The 19708-nt window shown below is 39.6% G+C and overlaps 1 protein-coding gene across 4 annotated transcripts; it reads right to left on the reverse strand.

Moving 5' to 3' along the window:
- Positions 1-132: 132 nt before the first annotated feature.
- Positions 133-15249, reverse strand: usp48 (ubiquitin specific peptidase 48). 4 transcript variants are annotated; one of them, XM_046381591.1, is made up of 28 exons: positions 15056-15244; positions 14369-14506; positions 13725-13845; positions 13380-13521; positions 12567-12694; positions 11785-11909; positions 11217-11325; positions 10228-10361; positions 9919-10004; positions 9322-9501; positions 8706-8843; positions 8390-8539; positions 7810-8010; positions 7148-7259; positions 6204-6346; positions 5797-5871; positions 5572-5696; positions 4832-4954; positions 4537-4598; positions 4126-4236; positions 3544-3674; positions 3159-3265; positions 2918-3025; positions 2262-2444; positions 1917-2042; positions 1291-1339; positions 1162-1188; positions 133-832 (listed from the first exon to the last, which is right to left on the reverse strand). In XM_046381591.1, the coding sequence occupies exons 2-28, from the start codon at positions 14500-14502 to the stop codon at positions 810-812; spliced, it is 3153 nt and encodes a 1050-aa protein (XP_046237547.1). In that variant the 5' UTR covers positions 14503-14506; positions 15056-15244; the 3' UTR covers positions 133-809. The 4 variants fall into 4 exon arrangements, 3 of the variants coding, with proteins under 3 accessions (XP_046237547.1, XP_046237532.1, XP_046237540.1); XM_046381576.1 differs by having other exon boundaries at positions 14971-15243; XM_046381584.1 differs by lacking the exon at positions 15056-15244 and adding an exon at positions 14677-14937.
- Positions 15250-19708: the final 4459 nt, after the last annotated feature.

Below are 19708 nucleotides of genomic sequence, written 5' to 3' on the forward strand. Positions count from 1 at the left end.
TTTTCAATTAGTGTTGATGGGGCTGAAATAATCCTAATAGCACTGAGTTCTTCAATAAATACCAGACCACTCATGCCACATTACATTTGAGAGTTAGTCGAATCTAATAATTGACAGAGTGCGAGGACGGGGTGCTTTGAAAATAACTTTATTGTCCATAAGAAATAACAGTGAAAAGAACAGGACATATCACTGCTTGTACTCTGTTTCTCACTTTCAACTCTTGAGGTTTGCGTTGCTGAAACTTCCGCAGGAATCAGCCTCTATACATACCGTGTAGCTATGTATCTCTAAATGCCACATGGAGTATATGAATATAGATTTGCTGTAGAGGTAATAAATGTTCTAACATTTAAGAGCAGTTATATTTGCAATACTTAACAGTTACTCGTGCATTCTTTTGACAAACCTGAAAACTCTGCAGTGAGAACACAAGCTTCCACATGATGGAAAGAAAGAACATGTTCTTGAGTAACAGTAGAAGTAAACTGAAGCCAAGCCTCAGAATGAAACAGATCCACTGAGTGCCACCAGATCCACCAGTCCTTCAGAATGATTAGGAAATTTAAATACCAAAGGCCAGCTAACCTTATGTAGGGAAAAACAGCGGCTTTGCAACAGAGTCACAGTTTATTTTAAGAAAGCCTACTCAAAACGTAAAAAAACAAATTAAAGCACTTATTTATATGTGGACACTTGACATTTTCAAGCTTTTTTTTTTCTTTCTTTCTTTTATTTTTTTATTAAGAAATTTCCATCTGTTACGCGTCCAATTCAAGCATTGCTACATTGCTACAGCACAGCTTTCCTCAGTGCCCAAGAAGCCCAGTGCCTGCAGAGAGAGACAGAAGCTGTCAGATCAGAACCAAAACACATGTTCCACTCTTCAAACATAAAAAAGGCAAATAATCAAGCATTTGGTCAACTTTCAGTGCTTGCAAGTTATCAAAACACTGCTGTACAGAAACAATTTGGCTCAGTATTCTTGACAGGAATAAATTAAAGCGTGGATTGGAAATCCTACAGTGGAGCGCAATGCGTAACTGTAGGCGATAGAGATCTTACTTCCTATTGGATGAAGACTGGACAAGACAAAGAAGAAACAAAGAACAAAGAAACAAAGAAAACTCTCCAAAACAAATGAAGTAAAAACATGCTCACCTTTGAATCCCTCTTCAGGCATTCCCACTGTGAAGGAAGAACATGACTCCGTGTAAGACAACAGTATTAACATAATTTAAACCAAGATAATGTAGATGCTATAGTGGAGGTCAACGTGGTTCCACTTACCCTGATAGACATCATCCATTGCAGCATAGTCTGATATCGGCTCATCAGCCTGTAAGGAAACAATGGAAACGTTTTGGATTCAATGGATGTCTGTAATCGCCATGAAAATGATCTGATAGGAGTCGAGACTAAAGCTGCGGTGGTTAATGCCTGTTTTTCAACTGCTGTGCCATGGGACATGAGCAAATTCCACTTTATTTGTCCAAAAACATGAATGCAAATTACAGCTGATTTCATACAGCTCTCACTGAGTATCTGTGTTTGAGCTGGTGATGGTAGGCAAAGTCCCTGTCTGTGGTTTAAAGCTGAGCTATGCTGATGTAAGTTTGAACAGGTTTCGGCTGACTGTTGCCAAGGAGTTTTCTAACATTTTCCACAATGTACGTATGCGAGCTTAACTGCTATATGGACCAAAAACAGACACAGAGCTTTGTGTTCATCTAAACAAGACTGGGTTTGACAATGAGTATAAGTCAGTAAATCCTTTTAACATATGTACTATGATTTCATTTTGTAACATCTGGGATGGCGGTGTGAAATGTCAAAAGTGTGTGAGGGCACAAAAAGGTTGTTAGGCTCTGGGTAGATGTTTCTATGGAAAAACAAAGGTAACATGGAGGAAGTACCTTAAGACAGATGATGCTTTCAGGGATGACGCCCAAACTGCCCAGTGTGGCTGAGTCATCTGTCAGACTTTTTCCATCAATAGAGAGGTTCTGGTCAAACGGAGCCACAGAGAAGGCATGCATAATCTGCAGAGTTGGAAGCACAGCATCAAAGTTAGTTGAGTATACAAACTAGCTATTTTTCTTTCCCTATGCTACTGCAGTATAAACTCTTGTTAAGGGCTTCCAAATACCCAAATAAAATTACTACTTCATTCTATCTACCAATGCAAAATGCTGCTTAAAATGCTTCAGGTGTGTGTGTGCAGCAATCCAGTACTGCATCCAGTCATATGGAGCTCTCACCTGTATTTTCAGCTCTTTAAGCGTTTGATTAGCTGAAACGATGAGTGCTTTCTCTCCTCTGAGTTTCCTGTGCCGTGTGCTTCTCCTGACTCCGCCCACTTTGGTCACGTTTGTCACAGGAACAGCAGCCGCTGATGCTGCGCTGCTGTCACTCAACTTTAGCCGCTTCGCACCGTCTTCTGACTGAAAGAAAGTCGTGGGATTATTCGCTTTTAATGCCGACAACAGATGATGCTTCTGTTCCTCATCTTTGCTAATGTCGAAAACGTCACTGACAAACCTCAGACAGAATTTTCTGGTTAAACTAAAAATGATCCAACAAGGTAATCTGTGTGTATTGCTACTTTTACGAGTTATACTACGTGTTCTGTCAGCTGTTACTTTGAATGTCAAGCAACAGGAAATAAGAAAATTGTGCTGAAAGAGAAATAACAAAGACAGAAGAGAGCAATTTGAAGATTTAAGTTGTTTTATGTGCCTAACGGTAAACATTTGAGGGAGTGCCTGAAGCCTGCAAAGTGCTGAGTGTGTTGCTGTTCTAGTTCTATAAGCAGCAGTCAATATTTTATTATATTACATATTTTGCTTGAGATGTGTGTGTGTGTGGCTGCATCCTTTCCTTTCCAGCTACAGTGTGGTGATGTGATGTGATTTACCTGGCTGAAGTCTGGGTCCCTGTCTCCATCCACCTTTGGATGTTCTTCTTTCTCCTCCTCTGCTTCAGAGCTGCTGGCGGTCAGTTCTGGAGCCGCCTCCTTTATCATCTGCGCAGGGGGACGACGTGAAATCGCAAAGTCAGTTAAGCTTGGAAAATCTGTGGATCTCATTTTAGACACTAAGTGATAAAACACAGGTGCTTCTATTTGGATGAGGTACAGTGTCCTTTTTTTCCCATACCCTCTTGTCTTCTATGACCTTGCGGATGTAGATGGTTGCTTGGGTGTATTCTCTAAGGTCCCTCTGCTGCTGAAAAAGGAAGCTCTCTCTGCACTCCCAACATAGATCTGAACACATAAACAAACACACAAGCCTCAATCTATAAAAGAGTCCAATGTAAAGGTTCAGCTCCTCCTACCTAATCCACTTCCTACCAGTTCTAAGACATTCTGATACTTTTGTAACTGTAATAACTGCGACAGACTCCTCTACAGCAGCTGAGGTCGCCGTTTAAGCCTACACACAGTGAATGTTTGATACTCAAAAACAGATTCTCAGTATTTCAAGTATATGAAAAAAGTGCAAAATCCCTAAACATGTGAGTGAACCATTTTGCCTAACTTACCAGGCTGAGTTGTGTAGTGAGTGGTGGGACCACTGGCTGTGGTCTGTTTGAAGCAGTGGATGGAGATTGGCTGGTCTACGATGAAGAGTCTGCTGATAACGTCCCATTCACTGGGCCAGAGTAGAGCTATACTGTGCAGGACAGACGGCACAACATGAGACCACAGCAGTGTCCAGTCCAAAAAAAAAAAAACCTTTTGTTTTTGCTCCTGTATTTCCGTGATGATAATGAAAACAAAACAGCCTTCAATGAATTGCTTTTACAAATTGGCACGGCCGTGTGCATTTATGAGCTGACACTTTGTGGAGCCACAGTATAAACAAAGGTTTTTATTGATAAAATAGACCTACTTTATTAATACACACTATAGGGTTCCATATAGTTGTACATATTTATTAAGCATAAGTTAAAAAAAAAAAGACGATACTCAAAAAAAGAGGGTCCAACCTGAAATGGCCAGTTATTTTTTCATCCTGTCAGTAATTTATGTAGTAATGTAAAAACTGATGGAAAGACAATTTATTGAAAATGTTTAGGGGGATATTTTTTTGTGGGTGGTCTAGTAAAAAAAGCTGCACTCACTGTTGTGCATCTCCGTTGATCAGAGAGTCGTAGGTGAACATGAAGCCTCCGTGGGGACAGAGCAGGAGAGTGTTGCCCACATTAGAAACTGGAGAGGATTTAGTGGGTCTCCTACAAAACGGCACACACAGATGTGCAACATTTACCATTTGAAAGGTTTATAGGTAGTTTTACTGCCGATCATAATCAACATCACTTGGCCAACTGAGAAACAAAAAGACTCAACTTTAATACAACCTCAATAAACTGTAATTGGTTTTAGTCATTACCACCAACACACATCTGAGCTCCATGCCAAAGTCTTCTTGGTAACTCCTTTTATGGAACGCTGACTCTGTTCTTGAGTGCACAGTCAAACTCTGACAATAAACTGATATCACTCTGGTCATTTCACTGCTGAAACAAACATACCTGATGAATTTTCTCCACTCATCCACGAAAAAAAGAGGGACTATGTAAAGTACGTCTGTGCCCTGGAGAAACAAACCAAAGCTTGGTTATCAACTATTATGATTGAATTTTAAGCATTCATTTCAAAACAGCTAAATCACTTTCATCTTAACTGATTTCTTATATATTCATTTAGACTTTACAGCTGCAGAGTGCTGGTTTCCTCACAGGAATCATTCTCAACTTTTTCTCAATTTTTTCAGTAATGTTGATGTAAAGAGGTTACGTGACTCTTGGTGCTTGTCTTTGTGTCTACCTGAGGCCACTTGGTGAGTGTTGGCCGGTTCTTCTCCTGGAACAGGTTCAGCAATTGGTTCTTCTGGTCCAGGGCCATCATCTTACTGACGGCCTCGTTGTCCTTTTCTTCCTGCTCTAATGTCTGGACACACAGGAAAGAAAAAATTCAGTTCCACAAAAAAACAAAACAAACAACAACAACGAGTCTCACATTACATACGCATACAGTAGCTAAACTAATGCCACACAGTGAATAAAAGAACAAGAAGATTAATGTACTTATTCATGATTGCATAGCAGCAGTGTACTGTGGGGTATAATATTAATGAGGGATACAACCTTTTAATGCCTCTCTAGTGTTTTAATGGTGCTATAAAGTGGTGACACCTGAGAATAAGTCAACTACACTGGAGGAACTTACAGCGGGACAGCTGTACACACTGTACGTCAAGCAGAAATAAAACAGATTGTGATCATTTGCTTATCCTTGTGTGTGTGTTGTGTGCTGCTCAGTAAACAACTGTTTGGAACGTTCCACAGGTAAACAGGCTCGTTGGTAACAGGTGATAGTGTCATGACTGGGTATGAAAGGCTCAGATCACAGACATGGATGGGCTGAGGTTCACCACTTTGAACCTTCACTTAAAATTAAAAGTCCCAACGTTTTTTCAGGCTTGTAGAAAAACAATAATAAAGAGGTATGAAAAGAGAAGGGATTAGTGTGGTGGAACACTGGATGGTCTGTCGGTGTCTACCCACCAGGCACTGCTGACAGGGCTCTTGGTTCTGGGTGAATTCAGGCGCTTTGGGGAAATATGCCCTCAGTTTGGTCCAAACCTCAGGTGATACCAGCTTCCGCTCGGTCTCTAAAATACTCAAACCCCCTACGGCAGGAACACATTTAAGGACCAACATATTGAACTACGCATAATAATCACAACAAAGATGATGTACAATTGTGCAGTGATGATTGTGGGACAGTACCGTGACTGCAGACAATGTCTTCATTGAAGGTCTTCATCTCGTCCTCGTTGTTCTCTGAGAGTTCTGGGCCAAACTCTACAATCAAACAATTCATGTTAAAACAGCCTACACACAGTCCAGGGGACTTGTTGTCTCTGCAATACTTATGTATGTATATGATCATACTAACATAACTAACTAAAAAAATGCAGCTGAAATGATGCTGCACAACAGGTTTAATGTATCCAACTCAGTGACTTTTTTTTTTTTTTTTTACTGATGAACATTCCCAAAGGTCAATTTAAAATTATACAATGATTTACAACCAAGTGTACACCGTGTGACACATTATTTTCCCCTTTCAGCTTGGTTGCCAGATGACCAAAAACCTACCTGACACAGACAAAAATCTAATCCATTCCACTCACCTTTGCTGTTGTTGGTGTGTGGTCCCTGTCCGTTGGTTGGGCCGTTGCTGTGTTTGGTTTCATGTTCGTCCTCCTCAAGTTGATCCAAAGCCAACTGCCTCCAGCTACGTAGAGATGCTTTGCCCACCCAGTAGCCCTCCCCACTGAGTGAAACACACAAACACACAGTGATAAATACCCATTCTTACATTAGACAGCCATTCTTGAGGACTCAGGCTTTCTGAAATTCCCTCATTGGCTGTGAATCTTTACTCCTTTTCAGACATAGTTGAGCAAAACTGCTGCCTCCATCTAAATGTTAAGCTGGTGGCGTTTTTTTCCTCCTCATTCAGACAGATGGAACTTTCACATTAAGGTTTAAGTGCAAATTCAGCTAGCTCCCTCACTCCCACCAGATTTTAAAAGATGTAGCTGTGGACTGCACATGACATCCAGTCAGGAGGAGTAGTGTGTGTGTGTGGTGTGTGTGTGTGTGTGTGTGTGTGTGTGTGTGTGAGAAAGAGAAAGAGAAAGAGAAAGAGAGATGGGGTTGCAGTGAATGTCAATATGTAGCCGCAGCCTTGCTCCTTATCATGAGATCATTATCAAGATCTACAACGGTCAAAAGCACTAATCCAACCTTTGCACCAAAACCAAAGAAGAGGGTTAATAAAAACTTGCATAAACTCCTGCAAACAATGAGTCTTTTTCAGTTTAGATTTGGAAATAAATGTGGTTTGACAGACTCACTGAAAGAAGGAGGCCGGGGTAGGTGGGCTGCCGTAGGTGGGCTGCCCACCTTTGATTAAAGGGCATTGTTTGTACACAAGTTCCCAACAGTTCACTGTATGTTAGCATAAAGGATGCATGTCTGAAAGGGGCTATTAAAATATCATTTGAGCTAAACTTTACTTGATGTACAACAATGCAATCCATTGACCTAAACTCAACCTGAGTGTGTTTACCTGAGCGTGCGTTTGACCAGGTTGGAGACTTCCTTGTAGTCTTCATTGAGCTGGTTCTTCAGTCGCAGCACCCTACATCGCTGGCCAACACACTCTCTACACAGAGAGGAGCCTGAACAAACACACAAAAGTGGCATACGTATTGAGGTTTTAGGAGCAGTGAGGATAAGAACCATTTCTAGAGAGCGAGATGTACAGTTTTTCCAATATGACTGCAAACAAGAGTACTTCCTAAAATGACAGATAATAATCACAGTTAAGAATATGATTTACTGAGGTGAACCAAAATTTTTTTTCCCACTAAACAGTTGTGTTTTCTCCAGTTTTGGATTGCTGTGGTTGCTGCTTCTGTAACTATCCTTCCCTCTCTGTTTTACCAGTTCAATTCAGGTTATTTATATTGCGCCAATTCACAACAAAAGTTATCTCATGACACTTTACAGTTAGAGCAGGTCGAGACCAAACTCGTTAATTAAATTGTAATACAGAGAACCCAACATCCCCCCTTGAGTAAGCACTTGGCGATGGTGGCGAGGAAAAACTGTCTTTTAGAAGGCAGAAGCCTCAGAGCAGACCCCGGCTCAAGATGGGCGGCCATCTGACGGTTGGGTCATGAGAGAGTGGGAGAGAGAAGAAGAGAGCACACTCTGTGTTTGACTCACCGTCTAGTCTCGGCCCTCCACTGTAGCGCTCATAGAGGAGCTGAGCAGCTTGGAAAGAAACCCTCTTTGATTCTCCCACCTTGTCTGGGTGCAGTTTGCTGTGAGAACACAAGAAGAGGGAGTTGTCGATTTCTTTTGTGGCAGTGGAATCCTCCAGCCACTTCTTCAGCCAGTCCAGGGGGATAAACTCATATGGCTCACCTGCAGAGGGAAAGCAAAGAAACACTTCAAACAAAAAGAAACACAAGGCCTCTGAAATTGATTTTTCAAATCCAGACTTATATTGTGCTAACAAGTGTCTCTCTGCATAATACATTTTGAAACTGGCACAGCAACTCTTCATATTATCCTATTACACAACATCATGGCAAAGTGTTTGGTGTCACCCTGGTTCAGTAGGGTGGTGTGTTGTGCTAATGCTATTACTACAGACAGGGGTGCTGTTGTACAAGTTAAACAATATCCCCTCATTACTTTGACAGTTCCTTTAGGACACTGCCTGTTTTAACTGAAAATCACACCTAACATGTACACTCTCTTTTGTGCTTCTGGTAAGTGATTAGGGAATGTTTTTACCGACCGTCTCTTGCAGGTAAAAGCTTGTAGAGCTCCTTCACCTCCTCATGCTTGGCTTTGCCCTTATCCACACTCTGTTTTCTCATGTCAGCCATTTCACTGCACCACTCCTCAAATTTATGATTGTCTTGGTCCACCAACCTCTGAAGAAAGGCTGGCAGACAGGACAGCACAGAACAAAAAAAAGACAAGGCAACATGGACAATTATTTTATTATTATTATTACTGTGTCTTAATTCCTTCATGCAAACAAAGTCAGAAAATCAGAGATTACTGCAGCGTCCGAGTCTGGCTGCCATAGTGAAAATTCTGGCACTCACCTGGCACCTCGACACTGGTCCTGGAGGGATCTGAGCTCTCCTCTTCTTGGACCTTATACACCAGCATGTACGCATTTCTAGAGCAGTGGTAGCCTTTACTACACTTTGGTTTTCGTGTCTGGGACTTCACTGTCTCAGCTAAGGACCGAGAAGGAAGAGTAACAATTTTGAGAAAGTGTATACATTTACAGACATGACCCTGGGGAGGGTTAAAGGCTATAACTTTGAATTCTATATTTTACCAAAGTACCATAATGATGACAATAACACATTTTTAACACATACATTTAGCTGGCTCATAAAGATTATGATAATGTTTTTTTAATATTACTTTATTTCTGTATTTACAGGGCCTGTATTTACCTCCTCCTTTATATGAAGCAGGCATTTATTTCCACGCAACTTCCTCAGTTTGATAACTACTGTGTAACTGATCATGTGTTACAACATTACCAGAGGCATTGCTTTCAACTAACTACTTGGTTTTGAGGAAACAGAAATTTCTACAATTAAATAATATTGAATGACAGTAAGATAGCTACAACATAACACAACATAAGGTATCTATGGATTTCAGAAAGGTGGAACTATACAGTACTCTTTTAGTAATACTCACCAATGTCCTCCTCAATGCCAAGTTGTAAGTTCTTGCCTTCCATCTTCTCAATTTCCTCGTCATTGAATTTGTACCAGTCGCCAGTACAAGCATCCTTCACGTGGGCAATGTAGTGGCCTGAGTAGGCACTGATTCCCCGATGGATCAGCACTGCACTGAGTTCATAAACACACTTTTGGTCTGGAGAAAAATTAAGTCAAAACAGACAAAAATGTCAGCATGTTTACTTTTCAAAGAGTCATCAATAAAACATGTCTCCAGCTGGATGGGAATAGGGTTTAGTATGGTTAAGGAAGCAATGTATTGCTTAGAAAATGCTAGTACAGACTTAGCAAGCAGTAAGCTTGTTGTGACAGCAATACATCAATGCAAAGGTAGACTTGACCACTTTTTGCCCCCTGAGCACTACTGAAAATTTATCTCTTGCTTCTGAAATCCAAAGAGCCTTGGGATTTGTCCTTTACATTAAGAGAGGAATATAAAGAGTAAATCATGCAATTTTTTTTCCTGTACAGGTGACACATGCCACTTTGCAAAGTTACACACAAGTGCAGAATGTGTCTGTGCGTGTGGCATGGAGGTTTGTACTGCTAATACCTTCTTTTCCTTCCAAGAAAGGGCCCATGTCCAGCTGCTCTGGAAAACTGATAAAAGTGTTGAGCTTCTTCTTGTGGCCTGTTTGTCTGGAAAAGACAACTGGGTTTAGTAAAGCCTTGTTCACATCCAAGTAGAGAGACACTACTATCACAATCAGCGATTCATCGAGTGCTTGATCTAAAATCGGCAACATAATCTGCGGACAAATTACATTTAATAAGAGAATATACTTCCTTGCCAAAGTGATTTAGTCTGCATTACTAATGTTTAATGCCTCTTAATACAATGCGGTACAAAGTGATGGCCGACCTGTCAAAGACAAAACGCATGAGCTGCAGGTTGAGGGTTGGAGGAAGGCTGTGTAGTCTGATCCTTCGGGTGGCGTTCTGCTTACTCTGACAGCTCTCACAGAAGTAGCGGTTCTCCCCATCCAGCTTCTCCTCCTGGAAGGCAGAGGGCAAGGAGCAACCACTGTGAACATATCACACTTAAAGAACTACTTATTTAACATTGGATCACACACACACAACAAAAAAACTATTTCAATTCAAATTACACAGGTGTGACTTAATGTTATTCTGTGTTGCACATTTAAAGTACATTTCATACAGACTCAAACATAGGACTACATGATTCTGGTGAAAATGAGTATCATGATGTTTCTTCAGAAGTGAGAGGAGATTTTCTCCCACAACGTTTTGGATTTCTGTTTTAACATCAATTTTTAAAACATTAAAAGCAGCACAAAATGAAAAACAGTAGTGGCTGTCATTTGTTTAGCAAAGCATTAATCGGTTGTTTGCAGCGTTTCCCATGCATTTATTTATTCGTCGTGGCCCACCGCAATATGAACAATGTCTGCCACAAATTACTTTCCTGTTTTTGGAGCACACATATCTCACTGAAATAGTTAGAATGACTGTATTCTAAATCATGTAAAAGAACGCATTTTTGTTATTCACATGCTGTACATATGATAGTTAGTTTGGACAAGAACAGCAGAGAGAGCGTCAGAGAGACGCTGGAGTTTGTGGAGTTACTTTTTCTTAACACCTGCCAATAAACAAGGAATGGATCTGAATGTTTTATTTAAACAGTTTTTGGGTAATCACTAAAATAAACGTTGAAATAAGAAATGACCTATATAACACAAATAATCCCTACACATATTCTATGTGTCATTCACTGCTGTCTTCAACCTTAGCCATACAACTGCTCAAAATCACATAATACATTCCTCCTAAATTTCATTTATGTGAGTAGATGTTACATTCAGTTTGTTAGGGAACGAAAGCTACCTTCAGGAACTCTGTGATGCATTCAGTGAGGTTCTTGTGGCCCTGGATGTTCAGCTCCAGCTCATAGAATCTGGACGGCAGTGCAGATGACCGACCACACTGGTTACAGCTGGAGAACAACCAAACCAAGATAACAGATTCCACCACAACACAGAAAATGCCTAATGTCTAACATCTAATTTTTATTTTTGAACTTCAATTTTATCTAGCTTAATAATCATTCCAACTATTTTTCTAAAAATCAAGTCAGCCAAAACCCGACCCAAAAAAACAGAACCCTTACCTTCACTAATCCAAGCCCTATAAAAAGATGGGACATACTGGCTACTTCCTCATTGTCGCCATTATTTCTTGCAATCAAGCTGAATATAAATGTTTCTCATCTGCCAAAATGTCTTATACTCTTTGTTCATAAATGTGACCAAAATTCAGCTCACCTTAGCCTGTGGTTGCCTATAGTTAACCAAATATAAATCATGATCTTTTGAGACATTCTGATATCCAAGGCTTTATCATATGACACTTTTTCAAACATAAACTGTCGAGATTAAGTACCAAGTGATCTTACACAGTAACGTAGGAGAACTGTCCACAGAACTGCTGCTGGATGACATTCTGCAGACTGGTGTTCTTCTGCTTCGATAGTGTATCTTCCAATAAAGATAAGAAAAGCTTTGAAAACTCCTGGGCATCCTGCAAATGAATGGTCTAAATTCAATGCTCTGCAAAGAAACCATGTCTCAAAACACCAAACCACTAAAGAACATGCAGATGCTACCAGGAAAAAGATCAAAAACCAAAAAAATGGTCCCTAATGAAATAAATATATACAATTCGGCACTCTAGAGTACACTCACACAACATGTGGTGACCATTTTTGGAGAATGTGGAACAATACCCCCATTGTAGAAAAGATGTGGAAATTTTTGAATGCAGTTTGCATTTTAAACTATGAGATTGTAACAAAGAATTGAAAACACTTTAAAAATTGTGCAAATGTGAGAATTTCAATTTCTGAACATTCCATCCATTCATTTGAATATGAATGGATGGAATATTTCAGTGAATCAGCATTCACACTAATAAAGAGCAAGAATAATAATTGTGTGAATTATGCATTCAAGCTAACAAAAAGGCACAGTGTTATTTCTGTAAATATTCTATTACCAAAGTATTTATCAGTAATACAGTTAAGATCAGAAAAAGTTGTTGATTTAAGTGGTGCAGTAGGGAGCACCAGTGTGTTGAGAATAAAATGTTTGTCTGGAGACTTGCAGTCATCTTTCAAACTGTGAAACCAGCCTTGTATTTCTAGGCTAAAGTTTTGATAGGTTTCATGTTGTGATTTACCTGCTGCTGTCCAGTGTCCAGGCCCAATGCTTTGACCAGCCCTGAAGGGTCAATGTACTTTCTGTTGCTGTTCTGCAGGAGTGCAAACAGATATTGCAGATGCTCACAGATGGACTGAGGCTCGTAATCTGAAGAAGAAAGAGAGATCTGTTTGTGACAATGAAATAACTTCATCATATAAAAAAGTAAAAGCCCACAGAGCAATCAAAATACAACTTTGCAGTGAAATGCTATCCTCAGGTATGAAATATATACATGAAATCAGGATGAGGGGCCTAATGATTGCCAGTTTGCCATGTGCAAACAAGTTAATTAAAGCTCAGCCACGTGGTGATATTCAGTTCACTGTTATTACTTGTGTTATTACTAATAAGACAGCAATTATTGCTGTAAATTTACCTGTCTGTCAACAAATATGATCAAGAACTTATAAGCAGATTACAATTTCTGTGGTGCATCAGGTCTTTGGCACAAAGAACAACTAAATCAAATTGGCAGCAGGACAGATATAGGACAAAATAATTAGAATACATGTATACACACATGATATAAATTTAGGTTATAACATCTAGCTGGACATTTGTTCTGTATTGGTGGAAGTTTGTGTTTTCTTGCTATCTCTTGCTTTAATTTGTGCAAAAATGTTTAGCAGTCTAAGGGACAGTGTATTTGTTCTGACAATGTCAAATGCAGTACTTGCAGTACTTGACGTGCATGTGCAAAGAAGTGAAAATCTGTCTAACACACACTGACATAAAGCAATAAAACAAAAAACATAAAGAAGAATCGGCAATATTTAGTTTTAAGATATACCAGACTCAATATTGTGTTCCTGTGCTCGGGAATTATGGCACTGATAGAGGCTCCTACGCAGCTCCAGGTTGTGGAACCACACCTGCAGGAATGTGTTGACGTAACATGTTGCACCCAGGTTTGTCAGGCCAACAAATGTGTTCTGGGCAGGGTGGAGAGCAAGAGAGACAAAAACACAGAGAAAAAGAAAGATAGGATCAACTGCCTCTTTGGATATTATTCAGTCTCTGGCCTTGTGATAACTTCCCAGGACATAGTCCACCTACAACAGATGTGTGCTCTCAGGAAAAAAAAAAGACATGTGAGTAAACAAGTTGTAGTATATGCAACTGATTAAAGAAATACCTTGTCTCGACGCTCTGAATTTGGGTCGTCGATATTGTGGAAAGTATTTTCATCAATCTCCCCGAGCCACGCCTGTTCACCGATAGCCACAAGACAGTTGGGATTCCCTTTGCAGTTCCTCCTGCAAAAAAAACCAAGTCATGATAGTTAACCTTACTGTTCCAATAACTACGTTAGAATTAATATTGAACTGTGTCTCTATCTTGTGCAAAGAGAAAAGTCATGTCATACTCAAACTAAAAATGTTCTTAGTGGTGTTCTGCATACAAAACTACACAGCCTTTTAAATGCAGTTATGAGGCACAGAACAAGATAAAGTTAAGAAGTATTTCAACGGCACGAGTTGGTGCTCACTGTGATGTCAACTGACGACCATCTTGTATTTTAGATCTAATTTGTGGTATGGGAAATTAAACATGGATCGTTTTCATCTCTCATACATAGTTTACAAAGGTGTTCTGTATGCTGCGAAGACATCTACAAGCACATTAGCATCCCTCTACCGAACTAGCTATTAAGCCCTCAAATTTAGAATACGGTATATTGTAAATAATATTAATAATCTGACACAGTTTATTTTTTTTATAGACTTTTATAGCTTAACGCGATAGAGGCATGTTTGTTCGAGAATGTTAATGCTGTACCTGCAGGTTCCTCTCTTGCAGGCCGGGAGATTGACGCGATATGCTAGGTCGATATGCTCCTGCGTTATTTCTTCTGGTTTCACCGTTTCCACCCAACGCCAAGCCGCTTTCTCCAGCTGTAATCGGGGCGCCATGCTCCTACGATGTAACGATACCACACAGTCAGACAAATGAAAAAAAACAACAACACATCAACAATACAGTGGCCTGCCGTTTACCAAACTGTTTCCACGGATGCTAATGTAGCCGGCTAACGGGGCTAAACAAGTTCTTGTAGGTCATAGCTTGAGTCTTACGAAGCAACCTACCATTAGCTATGAGGTGCTTTAGTTTCGTAGTTTCATCACTGTCCAATTAAATTTAAAAAAAGTGCACACATCACACCACATCGCAAAAAACACAGAGCACTGAATACAATAAATCACTACAGTGTTATCAGGGTAACGTCAGGAGTAAGGACTAGCCCTTATGCTAATATTAGCTTGCAAGCTAAAATGTAGCTAATCCGACCGGCAGCGCTAGCAAGTCATTTGTCCTTATTTTCCATTTAACGTTACCTGACGCTAACGTAACGACTTTATTAACTTAAAGCATTATCGAACCTTTCATGCGTGCAGCAGCTTCGCCAAAATATTTTATGTATTTTCACATTTTATTCACGGTTTATTTTAGATTTAGCGCCCTTACGTCAGTTTATAAATAAATAATTTACTCCTCTCAAAATCAACACGACGTCAACTATGACGCAGGCGACGTCCGATGGTACGTCTATCAATTCCCTTATTTGATATTTGACACTTCCTCGCTCCTCAACCTTTTTGAACCGGAAGTTGTTGCTTTCCGCCATCTTGCACGGCGTCCCAAACCCAAAGCCGTTAGGGCACATCTAAGTTCCCTTAAAGTACATCCCTCAATTTTTTTTTTTATTTTTTTTTTTAATTTTATTATTGAAATATTCAATACAAGGCAGTTATTATAATGAACATACATACAAACAACAGAACGTCAGCCAGGGGGTAGGCTACTTAAACAAATGCAGAAAATGTAGAGCACAAGTGATATGTTTTCATAGCTTTCTTATTGTTAGATTCACAGATACTTTCCATATACTGTTCTGTTTCCTTTAGAAATGCAATAAAGTAGGGGTTTGAGTGACTAACTTTGGCTTTGTGTATGTGATATTTACCCAATATAATTATTAAGTTTATGACATACAATTCCTTTTGTTTTTTACTTTTAACATCATGAACACCAAAAAGTATATTGTTCCATTGTAACAGGAAGTCTGAGTCAATCTTCAGTTTGATGTAATGCAGTACCTCCTTCCAGTAGATGGCAGTATAGTGACAGTTCCAGAACAGGTGCATCATAGTTTCAGGCTCAGATCCACAGAAAGAACAGTTCACACACACATCCTTCCCAAATCTTAGCAGATAGTGTTTGGTAGGATAGTATTTATGGATTAATTTATAAGACACTTCTCTAACTTTGTTGGTAATCAAATATTTGTAAGGAAGATTCCATATATGAACCCAGTTCAACCCGTTAACAATATTAGACCAGTACTGGACAACATATGGGGTAGTGGTAATATCAGATTGAAGCAATGATCTAATAAGACAATTTTTTTTTTTAGTTTTGATAGAGAAACACATTTGCCCCACTGATGTTAATGTGGGGTCTAAAGGAGGACAAATTGGTTTTCCAGCACCTCTTAAAAGAGTTAGGATACCAGAAGGAACGGCATCCATTACAATTGCAAAGTCTTTGGGGGTAACAGGAATACCATATGTTTGAAGGAATTCTGTATAATTTAGCAGATTTCCTTTATCGTTGAGTAGCTGGGTAACTAAAATGATGTTATTATTAAACCAGGAGTTAAGTACATCCCTCAATTGTGTTTTCCTCCCACCGAGGATACACGAAGAGATACAAGGAAGTTCGGAGTGCATAGCTGCGGTGTTTTTTCATCTGTAGCCTAATAGCAAACACCTGCGCATGAATAACGAGCTGCGTGCTGTATCCTACGTTGTGTGTCGTGCTCAGAAGCACAGCAACACTCTTTTCATCTCTTTCTGCTGCTTTTATATTATTGATTCGTTATTTGCACCTGTATTTACACATACTCTGATTGGGAATTCATCATTTAACAACCCAAAATATGAATATGGTATATTTGATATTAGGCTATTTATGAGGCTAAATGTCTCGGGAGGAATTGAAATCATGTAACATATCAAACAGAACACTCAAAAGTTACCAGCCTGATATTTAAGTGAATGAAAATAATGACAAATGATGTAAAAAGGGTGTCTAGTTGACTGTGAGAAGTAACAGATCATTAAAGAATTAAGTATTTCTAATAAATGAAGTTGTTTGTGGTCCTTTTGCTGTTCACACCCCCAATGAAGCTACACAGATTTTTAAGAACGGTGATTCAAAAACAAATTAAATATAAGATTGAACTTGGGTGTGATACACTTGACTTTATTCGGTTATCTGTCTTCACCCCGGGATGAATCTCCAGTGTCAGACTCCAGTTGATGTGACGCATCAGATCAGTCCCATCAGCTGCAGAGTCCGATCTGTAGCTATAACCGATCAGGGTTGGTCTTAAAAAAGATTCTGTGTAGGCTATCCTTAATATTAAATTATCTTGATTGCCCCCTGGCGGTTGGATTCGGTATAGGTCATAAATCGTACACCTTCTACAGAGGGGGCTTTGACCAACTAAAAACTATTCAAAAAACTATTTGTTTATCAAATAAATTTTTCCCAACGGTGGTTTCTGTCACTTTAGCTGGTTCTTATTATATCTTACTGCTAATGTATCTTTAAGTGTTCATTTTTTCTGACAATTTTTGTTTTAAATAGTTATTTGATGCTAAAAAGGTAAAATGTAATGATTGACAGTGCAAGTGCTGCTTGCAACTGTATCAGGCAAGCCCTCAGCTCGACTGTTCGTTTTTCTGACACTGTGAGAGCAAGCTTGTGACTGGACATGCACTATGCCTCTACATCTGCATGTTACCAAATGTAGAACAGCTATACAGCATGCAAATAATATTTAAATTAGATATATATATACAGGTTCACAAATAACCAAAAAATAACCCTGTCTATGAGTTATGCTGTGATGTAGTAATCAGAAAAATAAAGAGACTATCTTTTCTGCAGTAGGAAACCACACCTTTGGCTGTGTTTTCATGGACACAGTGAAAAAACAAGGCTGCACAGATGTGGTGAAAATTAAATAATTTAACTAATTTAACCCATTTTCAGGTCATATTTACAAAAGACACTACGAATATGAGGGGAACAATCTAATGTTACTGGAAAACAGATAGCGTCAGTTAGATTACTTCCTTCTTGGGCAGAGATGTTGAACAGTGGAACATAATTCAACTTTCTGTGTAGGTGTGTGGCATTATATATTGGCCTGTGATAAGATGCCACCTTTGCCAGAGTCAAAGGTGTCAATTCATGGAATGACTTTCCAGCTGCATGCAAGCTTCACATTGCCAAGTACATTGCCCAGTGTTGGATGGAGTGGTGTAAAGTACACTGCCACTGGACTGCCACCAATCCTCTGGATTTCTCTGTTTGGCAGTCTGATGGGCAAGTCTGGGTTTGGTGGATGCCAGGAGAATGTTATCTACCTGATTACACTGTGCCAACTGTAACGTTTGGTGGAGGTGGAATACTGCTATGGGGCTGTTTTGAGGGGTTGGGTTCGGCCGTTACTGCCATTGAGGGGAAATCTTCATGCTTCAGCATACCAAGACATTTTGGACAATGCTATGCTGCCAACTTTGTGGCAACAGTTTGGGGAAGGCCTTTTTCTATTCCAGCATGACTGTGTCCCAGTACACAAAGCAAAGTCCATAAAGACATGGTTGGATGAGTTTGGTGTGGAAGAACTTGACTGGCCCACACAGAGCCCTGACCTCAACCCCATCCAACACCTTTGGGATGAACTGAAATGGAGATTGCGAGCCAGGCCTTTTGGTCCAACATAAGTGCCTGACAAATACTCTACTGCAGAAAATCCCACAAAAACACAGAAACATAGAAGCTGTTGTAGCTGCAAAAGGGGCTATCAACTCCATATTAATGTCCATGTATTTAGAATGTCATTAAAGTCCCTGTTGGTGTAATGGTTGGTTGGCCCATTTCTTTTGTCCACATAGTACCAACATTTTGGTATGGTAGCTCAATGTTGGAGAGCTTCTGATTGAACACACTAGGTGGCAGCGTTGGCTAAGCCATTCTCTTCCTCAAGAGTAAGGTGTGGATGCTTACTGCTTCTCTCCAAAGTGTGTTACATAAAACGACACATTTCAGTACAATATACTGCAATGATAGGATGTCATTCAGCTTAGGTTTTGTTCTTCTAATATTTTACATAAGAATAATGGCTAAAATAAGATGTCAGCTTTGTGCACCTTGGAAAAAAAAGCTGTGATCTTCGTGATTCGATTTATGCAAACCATTTCAAGTTACAACCACAACAAATCATTATTAACAAAATGAACATATACATAAATATTCTTTTGTGTAAAAGTGGGCATGTTTAGTTTGAACTGTGCAGCTGCTTTACATCTTTGCTGCTGACAGATTGATACTGGGTGTGGTTTGTAGCAGCCTTTCTCATGTGGAGATGTGTAGTCCAGTGATTCCCAGAGAATTTAGTTTTAATTACAGAAAGTGTATGAAACCCTTGACCAAAATAGTCATACATTCTGTCATTGTGTTAATTATAATGAAAATAAATTATACTCATTTTTGCTGGGATCACCCTGTGTCCATCTTGAGGACCCCTGGAGGGACCCAGGACCCACTTTGAAAACCACTGGTATAGTCTAACAAGTCAGTGACTGTTTACATTGTCTTACTTGTTAATTACCTACATTAAATATAACAAATAGGAAAGATGTGGACATTCCAGTTGGTAAACTTTAAGGAAAAACAGTAATTAAAAAAGGAATGATGGGAAAAAGCCAAGAAAGTTGGGAGGGGACAACAAAGGGCAATGCAAAGTGTAGAAATCCATGAATGCCGAGGGGCTTAGAAGGAAAAATGGGTTGATGGTTGTCATTCAAACTGGGTAAAGGACAAGACACTGCTCCTCACTTGGACCCAAACCAGGTCAGATGAATTCTACCACTGCAAAACAATTGGAAATGTTGAACTTATTCCTGGGATGGGATAAGTACAAAGAAGAAAGGGAACAGCTCCAGTGAGGATAGGGAAGCTTTCGATGTATGTTTGAACCTTGACAAGTGTGAACTTATGAACATGCCGAATCATGTCAAAATCTAAACTGGATCCACGCCTATT

Source organism: Scatophagus argus, chromosome 3 (assembly GCF_020382885.2).
Source record: "Scatophagus argus isolate fScaArg1 chromosome 3, fScaArg1.pri, whole genome shotgun sequence".
NCBI classification, from domain to species: domain Eukaryota; kingdom Metazoa; phylum Chordata; class Actinopteri; family Scatophagidae; genus Scatophagus; species Scatophagus argus.

Coding starts and splice junctions, on each gene's coding strand:
- usp48 (XM_046381591.1), bottom strand. CDS start 14,502: ATGGCGCCCCGATTACAGCTGGAGAAAGCGGCTTGGCGTTGGGTGGAA. Junction 4,955..5,571: donor AGCCCTGTCAGCAGTGCCTG/GTGGGTAGACAC, acceptor CTGTGTGTCCAG/ACATTAGAGCAGGAAGAAAA. Junction 1,340..1,916: donor AAAGCATCATCTGTCTTAAG/GTACTTCCTCCA, acceptor GTTTCCTTACAG/GCTGATGAGCCGATATCAGA.